The sequence below is a fragment of the Ciona robusta genome, chromosome 11 (assembly GCF_009617815.1).
Source record: "Ciona robusta chromosome 11, ASM961781v2".
In the NCBI taxonomy this organism is placed as follows: Eukaryota; Metazoa; Chordata; class Ascidiacea; order Phlebobranchia; family Cionidae; genus Ciona; species Ciona robusta.
This window is the reverse complement of record NC_143245.1, coordinates 7812934-7836071: the sequence shown is the minus strand read 5'-3', so window position 1 is coordinate 7836071 and position 23138 is coordinate 7812934. Positions and strand designations below refer to the sequence as shown.

Genomic DNA, 23138 nt, shown 5'->3' with positions numbered 1-23138 from the left:
CACCTGTTGCTCTTACAGTTACACGCTCGCTATACTTTACACAAGCATGATCAAACTAAGTTAAATTCCACCACTGACACTGTTAGCCTCAATTACTCGGTTTCTCTTTAAACTGCTGACTTACAAAGTAGTGGCTTGCTGTGGGCGGTACAGGGATGTCTTGTATCCATGTTACCCAGCGTCCGTGCTTTGCTTCACAACACTCAGATCTCAGATTCACGCGTACTGGTGCGCTGTATCCTTGACCCAAGCACGAGTGTATTAAATAGATGTGAGTATTAGCGAGGTGTAAATAAGCGAGCGAGTGTTGCGGGTAAATTCAATTGATTCCAGGAGGTTAAATAAATATAAGAACCAACAGGAAATCGGAGACGATTTTCCTTCTACAAGAGTCGCTGAAATATCGGAAATTTCGTTTTCGCGATTCTTCGTTCGAGAGGTTATTAAGAGAAACCGGTGCTTGTGACGTAACAATGCACTCTCGCGACAAGGAGCGATGTTGATTGTGTACGAAACAATCAAGTACTTGTTGAGACGCGACAAACGCAAGTTGGGAATTAATTCGGTTTGTTGATAAACCTGATCATCAAAAATCAAATGTGACTTAAAACGACAGTATTAGTTTGTCATTCATAAATTGTATGTAATAAAGTAATGCTGCTTAACGCTAGATTTTATATCGGTTAGAAGTTACAGCGAGGCACGCCAGGTCATTGGATTAAGCCTAGAGTTGGCCAGTTAACCAAATACCTATGAATAGGTAAAGTTCTCACCCACGTGAATACAAATGACCAAACCAACCAAAAGTCATGTCTGCTTATCCACACACTGCAATAGCTTTAACTACACGACTGTGGGCATGGGAGTGGCAACCATGGATAAGTCACTCAAGTTCCCACCCACGAGGATATAAATGACCAAACCAACCAAAAGTCATGTCTGCCTTTCTACACACTGCAATAGCTTCAGCAACTCCGTGTTTAACGATTTCTTTTAAGCAGAAGATATTTATTTTGTTGTCACAACCACATTAGCTACGTCACTATCAACATAAATAGTGGCGAGCCATCGCTTGAAAAAATCGTTCTTTTCTATATTTCCTCGTTCTAGCGCCCACCGCTGGCGAGTTACTGTGGTTTAGCTCCGGTCGCGCGAGGGCGCTCACTGCAATAGACTTCTTCGCGCCTTCTCCCGCCTCCTTATGCTCGTAAGCCGCGTGTTCTAGTAGTTCTATATCCCATATGTGATCAAGATAATGAAGATCTGCAGCATCTGTGAGCTCCCTGTTGCTTTGTAAAGCCTGTATACCATGGGTGGGACTTTACTTTGCGAAGAGTTTAAAATTTATTTCTTGTTTTTATATATTTGTAGTTAGCATAGTTTTATCTTTTTATATTCGGCAAAATTTATTTAATTTTTTGATATATTCCCAACCTAGTGTTCTCTGATAGGTTGGATTATCTGCCAGACAATATAAATAAAAACCGAAAAATTGCGCCAAAACGAAAAAAAAAATTTTTTAATGAAAATAACTTTTATCCTAAATACCCCTAAAATATGGGGTATGCAGAGTACGAATAAGATATCACCCACCCACTTAATTTAACCCCACATAAACTGAACAGAAAGTTCAAAATAGTAAAAGTCTCACCTTAAAAGCTGTTGGATAATCAACTTCTTTGGTTAACTGGCATAACACGGCGGCTTGTGTGAAACATCTCATTTGCATACAACATTTCACCATTCGTCGAACTATCTGGAATTGTGAAGTTATCTTAAATGAATGAATGTAACTTACTTTATCCTCACATGGCCGAAAAGCGACAGTCGTTATAACATCGTCCATATTATAAATAAAACTCACATCCCACCTGTTCATCCTCATATGGGCCAGACATTGTTATCGATGTGAAATAGTTAGTTTCATAAGCAGCCATCAACAAGTAACATCGTAATGCTGAACCAAAGTTATCGAACACATAGTGCATGTCACCCTGTGTGTAAGCGATGATAAATATATCATACCATCAAAACAATATACTTTATAAGATTATTTACATAAAATTAGATCAAATTATTAGTATATACAAATTGTAAACACATTTGTAAAAAAATAAATGACATAAAAAACAATGCTTTGTAGGAGACTGAATAACTGAATTTGTTTTGGTATTGGATTTATAATATGACAGACAGCACCTTCATATTTATAAAAATGAATAAATGAATGTAACATGCTTTATCTTCGTTTGGCTGGAAAACGACAGTCGTTATAACACGGGTGTTCTGTTTTATACACCTTGTGCCCGCTTATGAGCTACCAAGCCTGAAAAATATCGAGGATATATGTCTTGCCACTTATAATAGGGCAGACATATTCATTAAAATGACAAATATGATCCAAGTACCAATTAAATATGAAAAAAAAACAACGTATGAAATATGTCGCTTACCTGGGTTCGTAACCAACTAATGTCCTTTTGATTGATCGCCAAACAATGGGTTATTGTTTCACGTAGAGCAAGTGTGACACAGGGACCACTAGTGGGGGCACCATCAAAGTTAGCCGGCCACAACGCGTTGATCACAGCGGAGTTTGGTGACGTAATGTCAGATAAAATATCGTTGCGCGATAATCGATGTAGGTGAGTAAGGAGGGATACCATTATCTTTGGGAAGGTTTGTTTAAATAAATGAATGTAGTTAATTTATCTTTACATGGTGGCCGGCAACGACAGTCGTTATAATACGGGTTTTCTGTTTCATACACATCGTGACGGATTACAAGTTACCATGTATGTAACTTGTAGGCAATCTTTTAGAGAGTTTTTTAGAAATGTATGGCTAATCTAACAATTTAAACAATTAGTGACCACTGGGTTGGACCAATTGCTGGTAGGTGTCTTGCAAAAAGACACATACGCCTGTTTGAGCTTGTTTACCAAGATTATCAGGCTGTGGGCGCAGGAATGCCAACTATTAAAGTGAATCAAAGTTTACAAACAGTTAAAATAGACAAAACACAGCAACAATCAATACACACTATCAAAATTTTCACAGCAACATACACACTATACTGGCAGCGATGAGCTGAACCCGGTAACTCTGGGCTGGAAGCAAAACTATCAAACAATGCCGAACCTGAAGTAAATGGGGGTTCTTGAGAAGTTTGATGAAATCGAGTAACTCCGGTCGTGAGATGATCGCTGATGTTGGAAGGAGGTTCCGTATCGGGTCCAACGATGACTTCTTCTGTCCACGACCACTTGAGGTTGGTAGAGAGGTTGGAGCAGCAAAGACAGCGACGGCAGCCGACCAAACGTCACGGGCGACTCGCCGTGCGTCAGGTGATCGCTCGCTCACTGATGCACGAAGGGCTGAAACCAGTGAAGCGAAACGCACGCACCCAACAGTTGACGAGGTACTGGATACTGTGTGGGGAAGCGAATTATATTCTATCGTAATTATTAACTATATATGTAATTAGCAATGATTGGAATTTATAGATGTACAATTACAACAACATCGCCTATCCTGTATGGGTGAGGTTCGCCTATTCTGTATGGGTAGCAAGGCATACCAGAGGACACTGGGATTTAGATCGGATATTCGCTACTGTGGGGGGTTGTGTGTAAGTGAGAGTAATTATATATGTAATCAGTGGCACCAAAGTCTGTCACAAGTTATATAACTTCTATTCTATATGAAATTAAATCTTGAGGATTTAGGTCAGATTTGGCCCATTATCAATCTCAAAAATCTAACTTGGTATCTTTCATTTAAAATGCAATATCCTAACCACAGAACCACCACATCCATTCATATAATCTTACTTGAAATAAAGAAAGCAAAATCCTCCAAGTTAAGAAGCAGAGATATGCTGAGTTGAACCAAGTTGCTTGGTAGCGAGGATTGCTTTGATTGGTCGGAATAATTAGTTATTAGGTGGCGACACCGTGTGACCACATCGGATAGTTGAGTTCGAAGCTCGTTGCATTCGTCCTTCTCCGAGTAGGTTAAGCTGGAAGTTAACACACCTTATGCTCACTGCCGAGTTATAACATGGGTGTCTTTTTAAACACCAGACACACATGGTGTATTCATACACCTCATGCTCACTGTCGAGTTATAACATGGGTGTCTTCTTAAACACCAGACACACATGGTGTATTCATACACCTCATGCTCACTGTCAAGGTGAAAATAAGTAGTAATACGTTTATTGCTTATACAACATACTTTCAATTACCTTATACCTCTAGCTACAAGTTACAGCTTATAAACTACAGGCTCATTAAAACAAACACACACCTGTTATCCGTCAGCAACTCCAGCAGTTCAACTTTAAGAAGTTCCCGACCCACAAGTTTTTGCAACTTTGTGTCGGACGTGTGGTTTGCTTGCAAGTACTGAAGGATGGATTTGGAAGATGAATAATCCTGGTCATCTGTGCAGTGCCGAGCTTTTGCGATTGATATATGAATGAAGTCGGATGTGAGGGGATCGGAAATAGAGGTGAAAGCTGATCCGTAGGATGCGGGGAGCTCCCATTGGAGGCAAAGGTTGTTGAATCTTCTTCCGGATGTTGCGGAGTGAAGGCGGTTTAAAGTGGCTTTGATCTCGTGAGGTTGGAGGGTCATGAGGAGTTCACGCTCCATTGATTTGATGACATCACTGGTGCTCGGTGAAGTGGAACAATCCTCCGGACTTGACGGGGAAGCATCTTCCAACACACGAGGGAGCAGTTTCTCGTCTTCCAACCTCAAGACGAGGTTGTTTAAATCATCTCCGTTGATCAGATGACGAGTGACCTGCAATGGTGAGTTGATGAGTTGGTACTAAATATATTGTGGATTGTAAGAAGGGGTTAAAACACTGTTAAATTATTACAGCATAAAATGGGGAACAGCGATCTTGTATACAAAGATTTTTACACATTTTCAGTGATAAAAGCCAACAGTGAGCATGAACTATTTGTCTTAAAAGTGATTTTCCAAATGTGTTGTTGATAAAATGATCATCATTCCAAACCAGCCCTCAGTGGATTATTGAAAATGTCACGCCAGTTTATCACTTATGCCCACAGTGAACATTAATCAAACACCCACCAAGCCATAACGGCTGCAACACTAAGCCTCAAACCCAGAAACATGTAGAGGCATGCACACAACTGTGTTAACATGATATAGTATTGTACCACAGTTAAGTTATTGACATCAAACAAATATCATTTACTTCAAAATTAAGCAGTTGACTTCTCAAGGACGACTCCGATAGATTATTAGCGAGCGAACAAAGGAAGTTTCCAACATTATCCGATTCCACAGTGGTAAGGTAGGGGGAGATCTGTTGGACAAATCCTGTGGGGGATGAAAGGTAGGGGTTACAAAAGTACAACATGGAAAAAATACACATTTTTTATTTGTCTCTTTAAAAAAAGGAACTTAGATTAGGTATTAAAACAAGAAGATTATGAATTTAAACTACAAAAAAAGTTTAAAAAGTAGTGCAGACAAACCCTGTTAAATATACAAAATTTAAGTTTTTTAAGCCTAATGTCACTTTATATATACGAATATTTAACTAGATTTTCTAGCAAACATCAAGCCAGCTTGTTGGACAAAATCGGTGTGCTTCTGAGTTAATCTTCAATTTACTTTGAGGTTGTGAAAAATTTTGCAATAGTTTTTAAACTGAATGTTTGTTTGCAACAGTTTTTTAAACTTCAATATTTTTATTTTGTTAATTCATAACACGATCAGGATATTTAGACATTATTTGCTAAAAGTGTTCCATCTTTCCCCCATCTACTATATGCTTATTTTAGTAAAAAATTAAAACAGTAACCACTAACACCACCATATGCTCACCAATTATTCTGTGTAGTTGCGCGACATTCATTTCCTCCGTCCATACACAAACAGGTTGTTCAACACCTTTCACTGCTCGGTGCAAACCCATTGTCCATTTGATATCAAACAGAGCATCACCACCATATAAGGTAGCATCCTTGTACAACAGAGACCTCTCAACCTACGATATAAACAGTATTTACCATTTACCGTTATATATAATAGGATATAGTTTTTTTTACATATATAATAGGTTTTTTTACCAAAATCTGGGGTAACATTGCTAAAATGTAGCTATACTTGAGCCAGAATATAGTATTGTGGGGTAAGATGGGTAAAGTTAGCATCTAATAAATCCCATATTTCCCGATCATGTTTTCAACAGTGACAACACTCTCAAAGTGTCTTAAGGATAAGGTTAATGGGTATCACGTTTCTTTTACCAAAATCTGGGGTAACATTGCTAAAATGCAGTTATACATAGTTGAGCCAGATTATAGTACTGTGGGGGTAAGAGCTAAGAGGATATTTCTAGTGCCTAAATTCTATATTTGTTGATCGTGTTTTTAACAATTAACAAAGCTCTTTAGAGTCGTAAGGACCGATTATAAATTTCTGTAAACATGTTTCCTACTAAATGGGGCGATAAAATAGAATGAAGGCAAATCATCTTACTCTATGCTACTACATTGAACTTTGTGTTTAATTATTATTATCTTATTTTATATAATGTTCCACTTACATCATTAAGAAATGCAGAGGACAATTCCTTTTTATAAATATCTTCAATAATCAGGTCTTTTAATTCATGGATTCCTTTTTCTTTTTGTTTTAAACAATTAACTACCTTCATGTAGATACATCCGTGTTCATATGGGATGGAGTTAGACAACGGTTCATCTGGAATTATATTTAAATCAACTATGTTTATGGGTTGTATAAATTGCTAGAGAAATAAAAACAACCATATGTCATAACTTGTTATCGGCATGAGGTGTATGAAACAGTACAACCGTGTTATAATGACTGTTGTTGCCCCACCAAGCAAGGATAAATAAGTTACAAACGTGGTAACTGGTAACTCGTAAGCGGGCACGAGGTGTATGAAACAGAACACCTAAAAATGCTGTCCTTTTGCTGCTATGCGAAGATAAATAAGTTACATTCATTTATTCATAAAAAGAAAAAAATGGTGACAATTATAATACCGGTAGCAAGTTAACAGTTATACACCATTTATTACAATTAGGAACACTGTCACAAATTGGACTTTCTAAACTAGTGTGGCAACTGTGGCCGACAATTAGACGAAACATTAATACATAGAATAAAAAAAGCGTAAACAGACATTGACACCACAATTATTAAAACAGGGGTGACATCATGTTTAATTCTATACAATATATAATGCTTACCAGGTTTAACCAGCATGTGACAGGCTATTTGATAAGATTCCAAGGTTTCTTTATCAATGCTACAGAAAGCTGATTGATGTGATGTTATTCTTTTCATCCATTCTCTAAAATAAGGACAAGATTTGGGCTAAAGTTGGTCGATTCATTACCCCAACATTGTATGTGCACATTCTATTCTATATAGGTGAGGTCCTACAGTGAGGCACGCCATGGGACCTAGGATTTAGGAGAGAGTTGACACATTACCCCAACATTGAATATGCACATTCTATATGGGTGAACTCATTATTGGCATGCCAAGATACCTAAGATTTATGCTAAAGTTGGTCCCTTCTATGTTTAAATACAATAACCTAAGTATATACTTAACTTTATTATAAAAAATAGTTACAATAATATCATCCATACCTTGCATTTATGAACATTTCCCCAGCTTTGTCAAAGAAGTTGTGCGCAAAGTGGAGACATCCCAAGTCATAACTTATTTGGGCGTGAAGTTCTTCACAACTAACCATAATATCGACTGTGGAATGAATTGGATTTTATGAGTTTGTTTGTATTTTCGTTTGGTTTTTTATTCGTTACAGCTGCTACACTACAAAATAGAATCCTAACAATATATTTCAACAGGATTTACTAATTTTAGTATTATCTATGAACTTTGTATTATGTATAGCAAATGTACAATGGACTACATATATATAACGATTATTGTTACCATGCGACATGAGAATAAAGTATATATATTCATTCCTTTATGTTCTTGATTATCACAGTTCAAGGTGAAAATAAAAAACTCACTCGGTGTAATTATAAAAAATCTTTTGGCCGCACAACTGGTACAGTAGGAATATGTTTTTATACCAGTTGAGCCAAAAGTAACGATATATACATTATGCCTGGTAGCAGAAAGAACAGGATAATTATTTATTACCTGGTTTATCATCTGTTGAACACAACTGTTCAGCACCAATGGTTTCATAACTGGGGAGGTATATTGGACGCTCTATATGATGAAGTATGGCTTCAAGAAAAGGGACCATGCTTGATAATTGCTGTTTTAATATTCCAAGGATTTGGTTCCTCAATTCATCCATACGTTGCTGGGCGTTGGCCTAAAATAAAGTTAGTATAGAAGGTGAAAATGTCTTGCCGAATGATGAATGAAACAGCGGAAATACATTTTCTGATTTTCATAGGATTGTGTGTCTAAGTATCGGTAGGGTCCCTACCTCCCCTGAATTTAAAAAAATTAGGAGCCTATGACTTACATGTGGAGCTTTGGCTCATATAAAGTAGATAACTGTCCCTACTGCATGTTGTGTCAAGTTTTTTACACAACATGAGCTTATGAACAAACATACTTGGTAAGGTACAGCTTGAGGTACAGTTGGAGTTATCCTTCCGCCTGGCTTCCTTGGGAAAGTTGATTTCATTACAATCCTTGCTGACCATCGGTAATACAACACAAGCGCAGATATAGTATGGTCATGCATGCTTTCAAATGCATTCTGTATAACACAAGCTGTATGAGATATGTTGACAATTTGGAGTCACAGTATTTATACAATTTTAGATTTATATATACTTTTTTTAGCTGCAAGCCGCGCGTTTTATTTGATTTTTGATTATCGGGGTATTTCGAATAAACAGGAATTATTTTGGTATGTCCTTTGTTCTTAACAGAGATAATTATAATCCCCTGAACTTAAAGTCAAAGCTTAGGGTTTAGTGAACCTAGCTTTTATGACAAAGCTTTTTTTCTTTTTCTAGGAGCTACCATATTGCAGATTGCAAAGGCCTCATTCTTAACAAATTACTTTTTGCCAGGTGCCAAAATATTTCTTGGGGTGAAATAAAACCACACAATACCTGAGGTGGAGGAGTAACGGCATGACAAGCCTTCATCAGTTCTGACAACAATTGATGCCGAACACTTATGGAGAGCTGTGCGTCCAATTCATTCAGATCCCATTTCATATGAGCAGCAGCTTGTAAAGCAAGTTTCCTCACTTTCTTGTTACGTAGATTGTCTTGTGGGGGGAGGATTTGTCCTTGGTCGTTAACCGGACGATTCGCCTCAAAAAGTAACATTGTTGATTTGACAGTGGTACGATAATGTAACTTTGGCCTAAATCTGAGAGCCTTAACTATAATGAATAAATTTAACTTATCTATCTTCACGTTGCCGAGTTATGAAAGTTATTAAAACTTAGGTGTTCTGTCCCATACACTTCAATCCCGCTTATGAGTTGTGCCATTTATGCAATTTTTTGTAAATAGTTTTATTTAAGTGTTTATACCTGTTCGAAAAACTGTTTAATCAAAGAACTTGCGCTTGGGTCAGGATCTGCTTCGGATAGATGTTGTTTCATTAAATCTGGCTTCAATAAGAATTCATACCATGATGGCGGGGTGTTGTTGCCGGCACTTACGTAGGTACTTGGATATAACAGGTTGTTTAACGTCATTCTACATGTGACATTGGATCTGGTTAGAAGATAATAATTGCGGAATAAAAACTAATCAGAATAAAAAAATGACAACATACATGGCTGGTTATAAAATTTGCGTCTGTTTACAAGAAACATGTAAACTGCTGCATAAAGTAAAAGAATCACTCGAAAAGGTGCCTCTAAAAACGCACATATTTAGCTTTTTATAAGAAATTAATGCAAGCAGTTTAAAATCCTGACGAGTCTTTATCTGAATGGTCAATATTCATGGTTTCTAGAACACACGGTAAATTATAATCGTCTGGTTTCTCTTAAAATTGAACTAAAATAATTCTAGTGGATTTCTTGTATGTCATGTAAATTAGGGAAATACCCATTGTCGCTGAAAATTTTTAACCAATCAGGAAACGTCACGGTTGAAAAAATTTAACAGTGTTTACCAATTTTATCTTAAAGAAAATCAAACTCCTAAAATAACGCTTAAAATAAGTAAAAAACTAATTGGTAATGTAGAAAATTAACATATTCATATTTTAATGTGACATTGTGTTAAAATTGTGTTATTTAACGACACAGAAGGCTTCTGTATGACTGCAGTTTTATATCTGGTAAACATAATAGAGTAAAGGCATGAACCATACAAACATACGCAAGATACAATTACGTTGTTTTGTTTTTGTTTTGAACGAAAGAAAGTAAATATGAATTCAGTGGCACAACCTAATATTGGTAAGTTAAGACTCACATATTATATTATAATATTAAATGATGAAATTTACATTTTCATGAAGTCATATTAATGTTTGTTACCATTATTGTAGGGACGTTTTTTTAAAAGGTCAGTAGCCTACTAGTAAAGAATCCTCCAACGTTACCTGCAAACCGCTAACTAATAACTCCTAACTACCAACATATAACACTTCCCACAAGCCCAATCTGTAACGAATTGGAGGATTCTTCGCCCACAAAGATTTTGTTCCAAAAAAGATCATTTCATATCCTTTTAATTGTTATACAGGCTCCGATAACGAAAACGAACTTGGTGAATGCAAAGGCTGTGGAGTGAACTTGGTTGAACCTTATGTACGATGTGCAGAATGTGAAAACTTCAAAATGTGTCTCGAGGTGCTTACTGGTTTACTTGACAAACAATATTGTAGAGTTATGTTGTAATTTATTACATTTTCTATATACAATTTTGTCAACATTATTTCGATGCTTATAAATGCTTTATTTGTAAGGATGCCAACTGTTTCTTCTTTTACATAACATGTAACTATCTTGTTTTAGTGTTTTTCAAGAGGATTCGAAAGTGAGCAACATTTGAACAACCATAAGTATCAGATCATTGTAAGTTATCGTCTGAATAATTAACATTTGTTCATATATATATATCAACTCGGAGCAATGGGCTAATATCATACATATATATATTTGAAGATAGTTGTCTAGGTTGTGTTACATAAGTTAGTCAAATCTGGCCAAAATCATAGTTCCTTAAACAAGGACCTCGCCCATATAGAATAGAAAACACTTTATCTGATTCATTGCAGACCAACAAGTTTGCCATATTTGAGTTTGGTTGGAACGCCGATGAAGAAATCAAGTTATTGGAATCTCTGGCTGACTGTGGGCCTGGTAATTGGAATTCAATCTCTGCTCAAGTGAAAACAAAGTCTGCAGCGCAGTGCGAAGCTCATTACATGAAATGTTATGTCATTAATGCAAAATATCCATTACCTGGTAAGTATACTTCGAATATATGTTAACGACTGTCGTTGTTCTGCCACGCAAAGAAAAAAAAGTTGTCAATCCATGCGGAGTTCTATTAAACAGACTCTATAATCTTTTAAAACAGTTCTGCAAAGCCTCACATAAGGTACCAATGATAAGTTTAACTTTGTATAACATGACATTGAATTCTCTAACTGCATATCATTATGTATGATAATGTGGCCATGCTTTTACCATGAGGCTAATCCTGGTTCGAAACCTCGGACCCATGGCGTGCCTGCGGGACCTCACCCACATAGAATAGAATCACCATGTTTATATTTTCATTAGAAATGCCGGATCCCCCCATCCGCCCACCTTCGATACCAATTCCCTTTAAACCTTGTGAGGATCCATGCCGACCATTGCCCGAGTCACATAGAGCTCAGAATATGGCAGGGTGAGTATATATACAGGGCCTAAGGTTCACTGGTTAGAGCTCTGAGTTTGCCGGATCAAGCCTCAACGCTGCCACCATTGTGGTCGTTGTGCAAGACACTTGTTAGCCATACTGTAAAGACATAGCCCACATAGTTACATCTGTTCCAAATCTAAAGCGGGCACGAGGTGTATGAAACCGAACACCTATGTTTTAACGACTGTTGTTGCCCCGCCACACAAGAATAAATAAGTTACATTCTTCATTTATCACACCAACCATTTCCCACCTCAGGTACCTTGCAGCTCGTGGTGACTTTCAGGAGGAATATGATAATTACGCTGAATGGGACATTAGTGATATTTATTTCTCGCCTGATGATAAACCAATATTGAAAAATCTCAAACTTGCAGTTGTAAAAATCTACCAATCAAGGTATAATTTACTAACTCGTGGCGTTTACTGGTTTTGCCATTAAAAGTAGGTTTACTTTGCCATTAAATGTAGTTAAATGCCATAAAATGTAATGTTTTGTTAATTATTTTGCTAATAAATGCAGGTTTCACAGTTTAAATTACTGCCTGTGACCTTCCTTTTAAAAAAAAAAAAAAAAAAAATTGTTTTGTAAATTACCCCCACCTCCTTTTTTTTATTAAACCCTTCCCTCCCCCTCTCATTTTTTGCTTCTTTTTTATATTGAAACTAATTTCCCATCAAACAGATTACAGGAGCGAGCACGTAGGAAACATATCATCCGCAAGTTTGGGTTGATCAATAATTCAAACCACATGCGTGAGTTGTTTTGATTTCTGTGTTGAAATGTTGTGGCGAGAATGAATTAACTATTGTTTTCGAGTTGCTTAAAACGAGGTTAACACTTGTGTTACGACGAAAATTGTTGCCTGCTACACGGGACTAAGTAAGTTACATACTTGGTAACTTGTAAGTAGTCTTAAACTCTCAAGGTGTATGAAACAGAACACCTGTGTTATAACAACTGTTGTTGCCCCGCTGTGCGAGGATAAATAAGTTATACTCATTTAATCATACACTATTGCAGTGCGTTACTTAAGAAAGTTACCGCAAGATTTGAGAGAAGTAGAAGAAAAAATGCGCCCACTGATGCATATCCAGTCACACCCGATCGCACACGACATGTTGCTGCAAAGCATCGGGGTCGAACTTGAGTTGAAAAAGAAAATCAAGAAGTTGCAAAATTATCGAAGAAACGGAATTTCTTCATTCAGAGGTGAGAATGTTGTTTAATTCAGGAGAAATATTATGTGTTTTACGTAAAAAACATGCCATAATGCAAAACTAAGTTTTGATCTTGGTATTCTCTGGTTTTATTCTATGTGGATGTGTCCTTGCACCTGACACACCATGTGACCTGACATTTAGGCCTGAGTTATCCCATTAAAAACCCTCTGATTACCAGATATCAAGTCCATAGCTATTTGTATCATTACAACAACATTGTATTGATACCAGCTTATAACACGTTTGTATGATAAACATTTGGGTGACATTCAGTGCTAGAAAATATAATAAAACCTGATTCTGACTGGTATTTCGTTACAAGAATTGTCCAACTTCATGAGCACCACTTCCTGGCCAGATTTACAGAAATTTTCACAATTCCATCTCTTGTACATCAAATACTATTATGTTAAACCAATAAAATCCTCCCAGCATAATATAAATATAATTCCTTTAGTTGCGAAGATGTTTGAAAAGTTGAAAGTCGACCGAGAGTCTTCAAAATCTCGATTCAATCACATGTCGGAGATCCTCCCATACTTGCATGATCCTGCTGCATTAGCCATGTGGCTGCAACGGCAGGTCAGCTCATGTTTAAAAGGTTGCCATAGGTTTCCCATTTGTAGATGTTGCACCATTCTATTTTCAAGAATGTCGATCAAACGCTTTTTGGCAAAAATAGGTAGCAGTACGTAGCACCAATCCTGTGTGGGGGAGTTTTACAGATGGGAATCATATGGAAACTTTTTGATGCTTGTCTGATTGACCACATGTATTATAATGGGTACTCGACTGTGGGCATGGGAGTTGCAACCATGGATAAGTCACTCAAGTTCCCACCCACCAGTGTTGCACTTTATATTTCTAACCAATACATCCCCCCCATTACAGGCTGCCATTGAAGCAGGGTTGGGCAACACTGTTGACACTTCCCTTATATTACCAACCATGCGCAAAACAGCGCCACCTATTGACCTAACGGACCTCCCGGGGGTGGAAAAACTAAATGCTGTTGAAAAAGAAGTAAGATGTCTATGTTTTGTTACAACGTATATAATGTGTTAAGTTGTCCAACTTGTGGTTAACTTAACTACACATTTCCAATTCATGGATAAAGCTATTCTTCAGTGCTTGGTTAAATCTATTTTTTGCAATCTTACTCTAGTAGATTTTACTTGTAGAATGTTTTAAAATTTAAATGACTGTGATTTTGCTAGTGAGCAATCCTTATTCTTCCCCTTACGTTATCTGCTAACCAATAAACGTAACAACTCATGCTAATACCCCGATAACTATTTACTACTGTAAACCCTAACCCCCAACCTCTAACACTTTCCACCAACCTAATCTGAAACGTACCAGATGTTTCTTCACTAGTTCTGAAATGAATGTTTATATTGAGCATATCTTTCCCTTTTTATGTTATTTCATTAACATTAATGTATAACCTTACCCATGTTTACAGTTTTGTGCCAAAGCAAGGTTGGTACCCGAGGCTTATCTCACATACAAAGCTTCGCTCATCCACGAGTTTTCACGGAACGGGAAAGTTAAACTTGCAGGCGCACGAAGCATTGTAAAAATAGACGTCAACAAAACCAGAAAACTTTACGATTTTTTAATCGATCAAGGGCATATTAACACGTGACGTCATCGTTACGTCATCACCTCGTGAAAACACGTAAAAAGTCGAATTTGTTACTGCTTGGTTTTTGGTCAAACAGTAGTTATTGTTGTTTTTTTTTCGCAATAAAAATAAGCAGACTTGGATTGTTGTCGTTGAATTTATCTATGATATTTTGTGGCTTGATCGGTGGCGGTTGATGGCGTCAATTCCCGCAAGAAAAAAATCTAATCAGGGTAATACGTAAAAATAAAAATTACGCGTGAAAATATTAAGTTTTAACTATTGCCTACTATAGTGTATTGCATATATAGGTAAATTAGCATATTGCATGCACTGTATAGTAGGGTAGAGGAAGACACCTTTAGCACATCAAATCCAATTATCCCAGTGTTTTAAACAATTAACAACCGTCTATAGGGAAGTCGTAAGGATACAGTTTTATATTTCTTAGAATGTTCCTTGTTTATTACCAAAAAATGAAAAGGAGAGAACACAACTGTGAATATTAAAACGAAACTGTTTCGCAAAAAGCGCACCTTCGACGTATGGATTAAAATTTCCTAATGAGTAAAAACGTGAACTGTATTCGAGGCCAAGTCCATTGACTTCGAGTTTATTTGATCGATTTTCTGCTAATCTTCTACCGGAGCCTTTTTTATTCCTCTGGGTGTTCAAAGAAAATCAATCGCTATTCCATGGTCGGGTAATGAAGATGGATTACGGCTATTGCATCGTGTTGTAATGCAGCTTAAGTTGTAAACATAGGTTACGTAGTGGTCAAAAATTAAACTGGATTTCGTTGGTGTATTTTTAATAGCTTAAAACAACTGAAATATAAATTATGCTTAGAACAGCTTAAGCAGTAAATAAAGGGCTATAAGCGCCAGTCGTGTATGAAGTTTTAATTTTGTTAAGTTTATTTGTGATTAGCTTAAAACAGATAAACTATTTTTAGGTTCAGAAAAACAGAATGTAGTTATTATTATTAACTAACATCAGATATTTTTATTGGTTTAGAAATTATAGCGTAGACACATTCACATTTTACACATGTCGTACAGATATATTGCAGTCATGAAACTGCTTATTTTATTGGTTTTAATCGTCGAATATGCACAAGCAGTGACAGGTATAAATACAACTTCGATCTCTTAAATAAATCGCTAATTTTTCAAGTCTATTGACTCTACTATATACTACTTCTACACTTTCTTTTTAAATACAATTTATAACGCTTAGGTTACCGTCTTATCTAACAACCCTTAACATAACCTTATAATCTGGTCCATTAAATCTAAAGGTAAATCATTAGTTAGCTTATTAACACCAAACTCTGACTCTTTAATTCAGACCCAGAAATCCCAATATACGAATATGAGACACAACTGGCCAACAAACTTGTCCATGATGGTAAAAGATACAGGTAAGCAACAATCCATGCAAGGTAACAGCATGCTTGGTGTTTGTGTAACGTAGTTACTTTATATTTAACAAATATAAAGTTTGTGTTGTCTCCCCAGCGGCAAAGAACGAGGGGAACCGACCCTGTGCAGGTTTTCTATCTTGTCAAATAAGTTAAACGGGCACGAATTTAAACTTTGTTTTTGGTTTCAGTCCTTTATCGCGGCCAGTGGTTCGATTTTCTGACGCTGTTGTGGTTAAGTTTGGTTTGGGGCTTGTGCAAATCGTGGAACTGTCGGAGAAAAGTGTATGTGGTGAAGCTTAAAGTGTTATGGGTTGCATACAAGACAGGAATAAATAATTTTGTCGCTTTGCTTGCAATAAAGTGACGACTGACGAGTGAATAGGATATTCAATACCTTGTATAGCGTTTTAAGAATTTCAAAATTCGATCACGAGGTGTCTACATTAATTACACAACGAGCACAATAAGACCTATGGTGTTATAACTGTCCCAGCACGCGTGGGTATAGTAGGGTGGGGTAAGATGAGACATGTATTCATCTTTCTCGTCACATTTAGAAGCAAAAAAAGATTTTTTACAGAATTATGAAACCGCAGCCTTACTGTTGAAAAACACAAGATTAGGGAATATAGGATAATATGTACCAACCATCTTACCCCACCCTACTATGATAAATAACCTTTTACACCATATGTTGCAGGAAGTACTTGTAACACGCTTGTGGTTGAAGATGGAATGGAAGGACCATGATATAATATGGAAACCACAAGAATACGGTGGCCTCGACAATTTCCGGCTTCGCACTGACTTGATTTGGACTCCGGATATTGCTCTTTATAATAAGTAAGTAAAGACGTATAAGTGACGTTTTATTAGAGGTAAAACGGGACATTTTTTATCGTAGAATGGGGTAAGACGGGCCACTTTTTTCTCGCCATTGTTCAAAACTCGACCAGGGAGTAAAGGTTTAGGTGCAAACGGTATCTGTTTTGCCACAAAATATATTAATATATTCAGCCGACTTGAACTGTAAAGAAATCGATATGTAAAAATATGCGGGGAAATTGTAATATAATTTCCGGCGCCGTGGCGTAGTGGTTAGCGCGCCTGCCTCTAACCCAGAGGTAATGGGTTCAAGGCTCGTCGCTGCTACCATTGTGGGCGTATGTGTCCTTGAGCAAGACACTTAACGGCAATTGCTCCAACCCAGTGGTCACCAATGGGTTGTCCAAATTATCAGCCATACATAAAAATGAAAAAAATCCAAAAAAAAATAATCACCCACAAAGTAACATACTTGGTAACTCGTAAGCTGGCGCGAGGTGTTAAACCCGTGTGATAACGACTGTCGTTTTCCGGCCACGCGAGGATAAAGTAAGTAAGTAAGTAAAAAAAATTGTGTATTACAGACAGCACAATAGGTGTGTAGCTTCATATAAACCTTCGTTCTCTGCAGTTCAGGTTATACAGCAGCGCTAAAAATAAATGTTTTTTTTATTGCTTTACTGTTCTTAGCTTGGTGTAAAAATTGATTTGACTGTGTCAGAAATGATTGCGCAGAATTGTCGACAAGTATTTAATTAAAGGTTTTATAGCAACGCTGCGTAAAATATTAAATCGCAATATCTTTAAAAGTCCATTGCTTCTTTAAACGTTTTTAACGGTTCGATAAAACGATCGGCACGTCGGTGCTTGACATCGCTGTTTATTAATATTACGCAGCTGTAATAATTTATGAGCTATAAGGAGAGTGACTTCGAAAAGCAATTACGCACCTGTCAATCAATAAATCAATGAAATAGATTTAAAATATGATGAAAAATATTCAATTTTGTTACTTTACGTATTTTTGATTTCCAAATTGCTGTTTTTAAGTTTGTCGTTCTATTGGATATTAATATAAAGAACCGTTTGTTCTTTACGTTTATGATCTCGATTATAGACGTGTTAATTGTTAAAACACGTTTGCAACCACTGTAATTACTTTATTCCCCATTTCTTATTTGATTAAAATGATTTTAATATTTCCTCTTTTATTTTATTGTTTTAATAGTTTTTATTTAATTTTAATTATTTTATCGTTATTTACTTGATTTTATTAAAAACATCAATTGCGGTAAACGTATTGTGGAGTCTGTAATTTACTTTCAAGGAAGCAACAGAAATATTTTTAGTGCAGAAAGTTCGTTTAATATCCCACTGGATAACTTGGCTACGATTTATTACAACGGGACAGTGACATGGGAGGGCCCTGTGTTGTTTCGAACTTCATGCTTCATTGATGTTTCTTACTTTCCGTTTGATCGACAGAATTGCTCGTTGAAGCTTGGGCCATGGTCACATTCCACAGACCAAGTAGATATGGTGAGTATACGTGTATATAGGGCGGGGTTAGATGGGTTTTCTAATATAATAGTGTATGTAGTAGTAGGGTGGGGTGAGCTGGGACACTTTTTCATTCTACTTTCTCGTCCCATTTGGTAGTAAACAAGGATCATTCAAGGAATTATAAAACCGTATCCTCAAGACTCTTATGGATTGGGATACTGAAATATTATGAGCTAAAAAGGCGTCTTATCTTCCCCGCCCCACTATATGTATTCTGTTATATGTGTAGTGGGGTGGGGGTAAGATGGGACTTATAATACTGTGGAGAGTTATTTGTACCTAAATGAATAAATGGACGATTTATTTACGGGTGTGCATTCATTGATTAGATAAGTATATTGATAAGTTTAAATGGATGCAAGCCTTTTTAATAAATGATTGGTTATTAATCAATAAATTAATGAATGCAACCTATTTATCCTCGCACAGCAGGACAACAATATTCGTTATAGCACGTATATTCCATATTACAATTGAGCCCGCTTGCGAGTTAAGTTTCGGAACCATTTCGCTTAAAACCAAACTTTCCCTTTGAATGTCAAGTAAAAATGTCAACTAAAATCATTCCAGGAGATGGCGCTAAAGATACCCAACCACCCAAACCTGGGAGCAATCGACATGAGTCGGTTTTGGAAAAGTGCGGAATGGCAATTGCAAGGAACGTATGGTGAGTTATTACACTAACTGCACCTTTATAGTGGCTTGGGATAATCCGTAGCCCCCGACTCCAATACTGTTGTTAGTTGTTGAAACACAGCTAGGAAATATGGGATATTATGTGCTAACGGTTTACATCTTACCCTACAGTACTAAACATATCAAGATATTTCATAAACCAAACTTGTTTATGCGTTGTAGGTAAAATCAATTTTACCAGCACTGTGGTAAAGTAATTACCGCGCGCCTGCTGCATCTAGCCCAGAGTTTATGAATTCGAGAGTCGCCGCTGTTACTAATGTGGACGTTTGTGTACCTTGTTATAACAACTGTTGTTCCCCATCACCCAAGGATAAATAAGTTACATTCATTTATTTTCTCCTAGGAGTGAAAAGTAGTCGCCAATATAGAAGCACCGCGGATGAATATTTTACCGACATCACATACTTCATTGTTCTACGTAGACTTCCCCTTTATTACGCAGTAAACGTCATGGTGCCGTGTTTTCAAATATCAGCTATTACAGTTATGGTAAGTTGTTTGTTATGAGGTAAAACATGGGTGTCTTCTTATACACCAGACACACATGGTGTATTCATATACACCTCATGCTTACTGTCGAGTTATAACATGGGTGTCTTCTTATACAAGACACACATGGTGTATTCATATACCTCATGCTCACTTGTCGAGTTATAACAGGGGTGTCTTCTTATACAAGACACATATAGTGTATTCATATACCTCATGCTCACTTGTCGAGTTATAACATGGGTGTCTTCTTATACACCAGACACACATGGTGTATTCATATACACCTCGTGTTTACTACCGAGTTATAACACGGGTGTATTCAGATACTGAAGTACAGGACACCCCAGAGAAGTATATTTTAATTCAGACAACAAGTCTAACGAACATTACATATTTTTTTATTTCAGGTATTTTTCCTTCCTGTTGGAAGCATGGAGAAAATCACATTATGCATCTCAGTGCTGGTCGCCCTCACTGTGTTTCTTATTCTAATCATTGATATCGTACCTTCTACGTCACTGGTGGTTCCCCTTTTAGGTATGAATGAATACGTAACTTAATTGCTTTATCTTCACGTGGCAAAAAGCGTGAGTCGTTTTAACACGCGTGTTCTGTTTCACATACACTTCGTGCCTGCTTATACGAGTTACCATGTATGTTACTTTGTGGGAGATTGTTTTTGGTACTTTTTCTTTTTTTTGTATGGCTGATAGTTTGGACAGCCAGTAACAAACAAAAGAATCGTTTAACTCTATGACCATCAGATCCGGATTCGCGGAATTTATTACAGTGTTGGTATAATATTGCAGTCACATACAAATAATTTATCAACAGGACAATATCTCCTGTTGACGACAATCTTTGTAACGCTGTCCATAGCCGTGTCAATCATAACAGTGAACATGTATTACCGTCACCCTAAGTGTCATCCTATGCCACCGATGATTCGTCGCATCTTTGTTGAGATATTGCCCAAGTACGTAATTTATATTTATTATGGTTTGTATATATCATTTGTCTGCTGGTGTATAAGAAGACACCCATGTTGTAATTCGACGGTGAGCATGAGGTGTATGAATACACCATGTGTGTCTGGTGTATAAGAAGACGCCCATGTTATAACTCGACAGTGAACATGAGGTGTATGAATACACTATGTGTGTCTGGTGTATAAAAAGACACCCATGTTATAACTCGACAGTGAACATGAGGTGTATAAATACACCATGTGTCCAAAAGTCGTCCACGCTATATCTCAATTAGTAAGCATAATGTCTACACAGCATTCTTATATTTCAGATATTTATTCTCAAGTTCTCCAATAAAGGGTCGACTTCCTCGCAAAGATAATTCAATTAAAAGGTGAAACATATATCATGACACTAGAAGATATATAGTGGGACGGGGGAAGATGGGACACCTTTTCATTCTATTTTCTTGTACATTTTGGTAATAAACAAAGAACATTCAAAGAATTATAAAACCTTGCCCTCGCTACTTTCAAGCACCATTGTTAATTGCTTAAAACACGACCAGGATATTTATATATTTTGTGCTAAAGGTGTCCCATCTTCCCTCACCCCACTGTAACATTACAGAAATATTTGTTTTCTTTGAATGCCTTGGGAAATATAAGTTTAATTAAAACAACAAAGAGAAGTGAATTAGCAGCAAAATTATATCCGTTAAAAACACGTTAGCAGTTAAAACCTGTGGAGTAAAATGGATGCTAAACATATAATACACTATGAATAAACCACATATCAAGTTGGGTTTATTTACAACAAATTAATTTTGGTTGAAACAAAAGTCACAAATTATACTTTCAATATTCCGACAGAAACACCTCATACAAACATTATTATTCTCTTGTCGCAACGAACCCTTCAACCAACAAACGTTATTGTTTCGGGAAGATTCTAGAACGTTCTCTTGCTCGAATGCATCATCGTGATAAGCTTGAAACAGGATGTATGAATCTTCACCCAAACGGGGCGGTGAGTTATGTAATATTAAACTAAGACTTCTCTTTTTTTACCACAAAAGAAAACTTTTTCGTCTGACGCCGTGGCAAAGTGGTTAGCGCGCCTGCCTCTGTAACCCAGAGGTAATGGGTTCAAGGCTCTTCCCTGCTACCATTGTGCGCGTATGTGTTCTTGGGCAAGACACTTAGCAGCAATTGTTCAATACCAGTGGTTCTTTATAGGTTGTATAAATTGTCCGCCGTACATAAAAATAATCAGCTACAAAGTTACATGTTGTAAATGGTAGCGGGCACAGGGTGTGTGAAATAGAACACCATGTTGTAACGATGTAAAGCCCGCCAGCAAGGATAAATAAGTTGCATTAGTTAATGGCAATATATTGAGTTTGCCGTTTTATCCATAATTGGTTTTTATTGTACAAAAAAAACAGGCATAAGCAAATTCATGTCAGATAAATATGTGCCTTTAATCTGAACATATTTTTAAGGAGAGGTTGCAGTTGTCTGGATACTATTCCAAGCATATGACACACAATGTTATGATGAATACACACATGGATAGGCAACTAATAAGAATCAACAAGAGCATAGAGAACTTAATGTAAGTTGTGGGCAGGTAGCAAGTTACATTAATGTCAATTACTATATGAGGTAAAATGGGATACCGTCGTAAGTTCCCATGTTTCCTAATCGTGTTTTTACCACTTTACGCCGCTCTTAGAGTCGCGATGTATTACGGTGAAAAAATTCTGTAATTATTTTGTTTACTACCAAATGGGACGATAAAATATTTTTTTTAAATATTATATTTATCAGGACACCTCTTGTTATGTTTTAACATTTGTTGTGACTAATACTTTTATGCTTAAAGATTGCGTTTTAAACTTTGAACTTATAAAATGTTATTCGCTTGTCTATATATGGTTTATTTTAAGTCTTTGTTGCTATGAGGTTTTTGGCTTAATTAAAAATAAATAAACAAAAATCTTCGTCTTTAAGATTTTATATATATTGCGTAAAAAAATTTATTTTCAGATACATTTGTGAAAAACAACAAAAAGAGGCGGAAGAAAAGAAATTAAAAGACGAATGGAAACTTGTAAGCTCTTTGGTGGATAGAATCTTCCTTATTGTTTACGTCATAATCAACATTGGAATAGTTGTTCTACTAATTGTTTATCGATTCACGGACGAAGAGTTTGTTTATCCCGATGACGTATAGTACGGTGGGGTAAGATGGGGCGTTTTAATTTTCATTTCTCGTCCCGTTTAGTACTAAACCACAGAATTATAGAGTGACGTTATTTGTTAAAAACACGAGAAAACATGGGATAATATGTGCTAATGGTTACCATCTTACCCCACAATATACTATAAGGTGCGGGGT

At 36.6% G+C, this 23138-nt stretch overlaps 3 protein-coding genes across 4 annotated transcripts; 2 read left to right on the top strand and 1 right to left on the bottom strand.

The window, feature by feature from the left end:
* Positions 1 to 979: 979 nt before the first annotated feature.
* On the bottom strand, positions 980 to 9784 carry LOC149729037 (integrator complex subunit 8-like). Its single transcript, XM_089887517.1, has 16 exons — positions 9571 to 9784; positions 9140 to 9346; positions 8632 to 8778; positions 8202 to 8382; positions 7676 to 7790; positions 7268 to 7371; positions 6595 to 6752; positions 5871 to 6033; positions 5236 to 5360; positions 4312 to 4811; positions 3834 to 4021; positions 3142 to 3431; positions 2454 to 2669; positions 1872 to 1994; positions 1652 to 1756; positions 980 to 1300 (listed from the first exon to the last, which is right to left on the bottom strand). The coding sequence occupies exons 1-16, from the start codon at positions 9736 to 9738 to the stop codon at positions 1046 to 1048; spliced, it is 3045 nt and encodes a 1014-aa protein (XP_089743643.1). The 5' UTR covers positions 9739 to 9784; the 3' UTR covers positions 980 to 1045.
* Positions 9785 to 10283: 499 nt separating this feature from the next.
* LOC149729036 (transcriptional adapter 2-alpha-like) lies at positions 10284 to 14905 on the top strand. The gene is made up of 11 exons (XM_089887545.1): positions 10284 to 10452; positions 10742 to 10848; positions 11014 to 11073; positions 11277 to 11466; positions 11788 to 11896; positions 12170 to 12310; positions 12597 to 12667; positions 12936 to 13124; positions 13593 to 13717; positions 14027 to 14158; positions 14601 to 14905. Exons 1-11 carry the CDS (start codon positions 10425 to 10427, stop codon positions 14781 to 14783), a joined length of 1335 nt encoding a protein of 444 aa, XP_089743671.1. The 5' UTR covers positions 10284 to 10424; the 3' UTR covers positions 14784 to 14905.
* A 594-nt stretch (positions 14906 to 15499) lies between these two features.
* On the top strand, positions 15500 to 22973 carry LOC149729035 (neuronal acetylcholine receptor subunit alpha-3-like). 2 transcript variants are annotated; one of them, XM_089887530.1, is made up of 14 exons: positions 15500 to 15891; positions 16113 to 16185; positions 16283 to 16315; positions 16377 to 16470; positions 16889 to 17031; positions 18363 to 18552; positions 19147 to 19243; positions 19619 to 19764; positions 20175 to 20304; positions 20602 to 20743; positions 21067 to 21129; positions 21608 to 21764; positions 22240 to 22352; positions 22787 to 22973. In XM_089887530.1, the coding sequence occupies exons 1-14, from the start codon at positions 15813 to 15815 to the stop codon at positions 22971 to 22973; spliced, it is 1647 nt and encodes a 548-aa protein (XP_089743656.1). In that variant the 5' UTR covers positions 15500 to 15812. The 2 variants fall into 2 exon arrangements, with proteins under 2 accessions (XP_089743656.1, XP_089743657.1); XM_089887531.1 differs by lacking the exon at positions 16283 to 16315 and having other exon boundaries at positions 15501 to 15891.
* Positions 22974 to 23138: the final 165 nt, after the last annotated feature.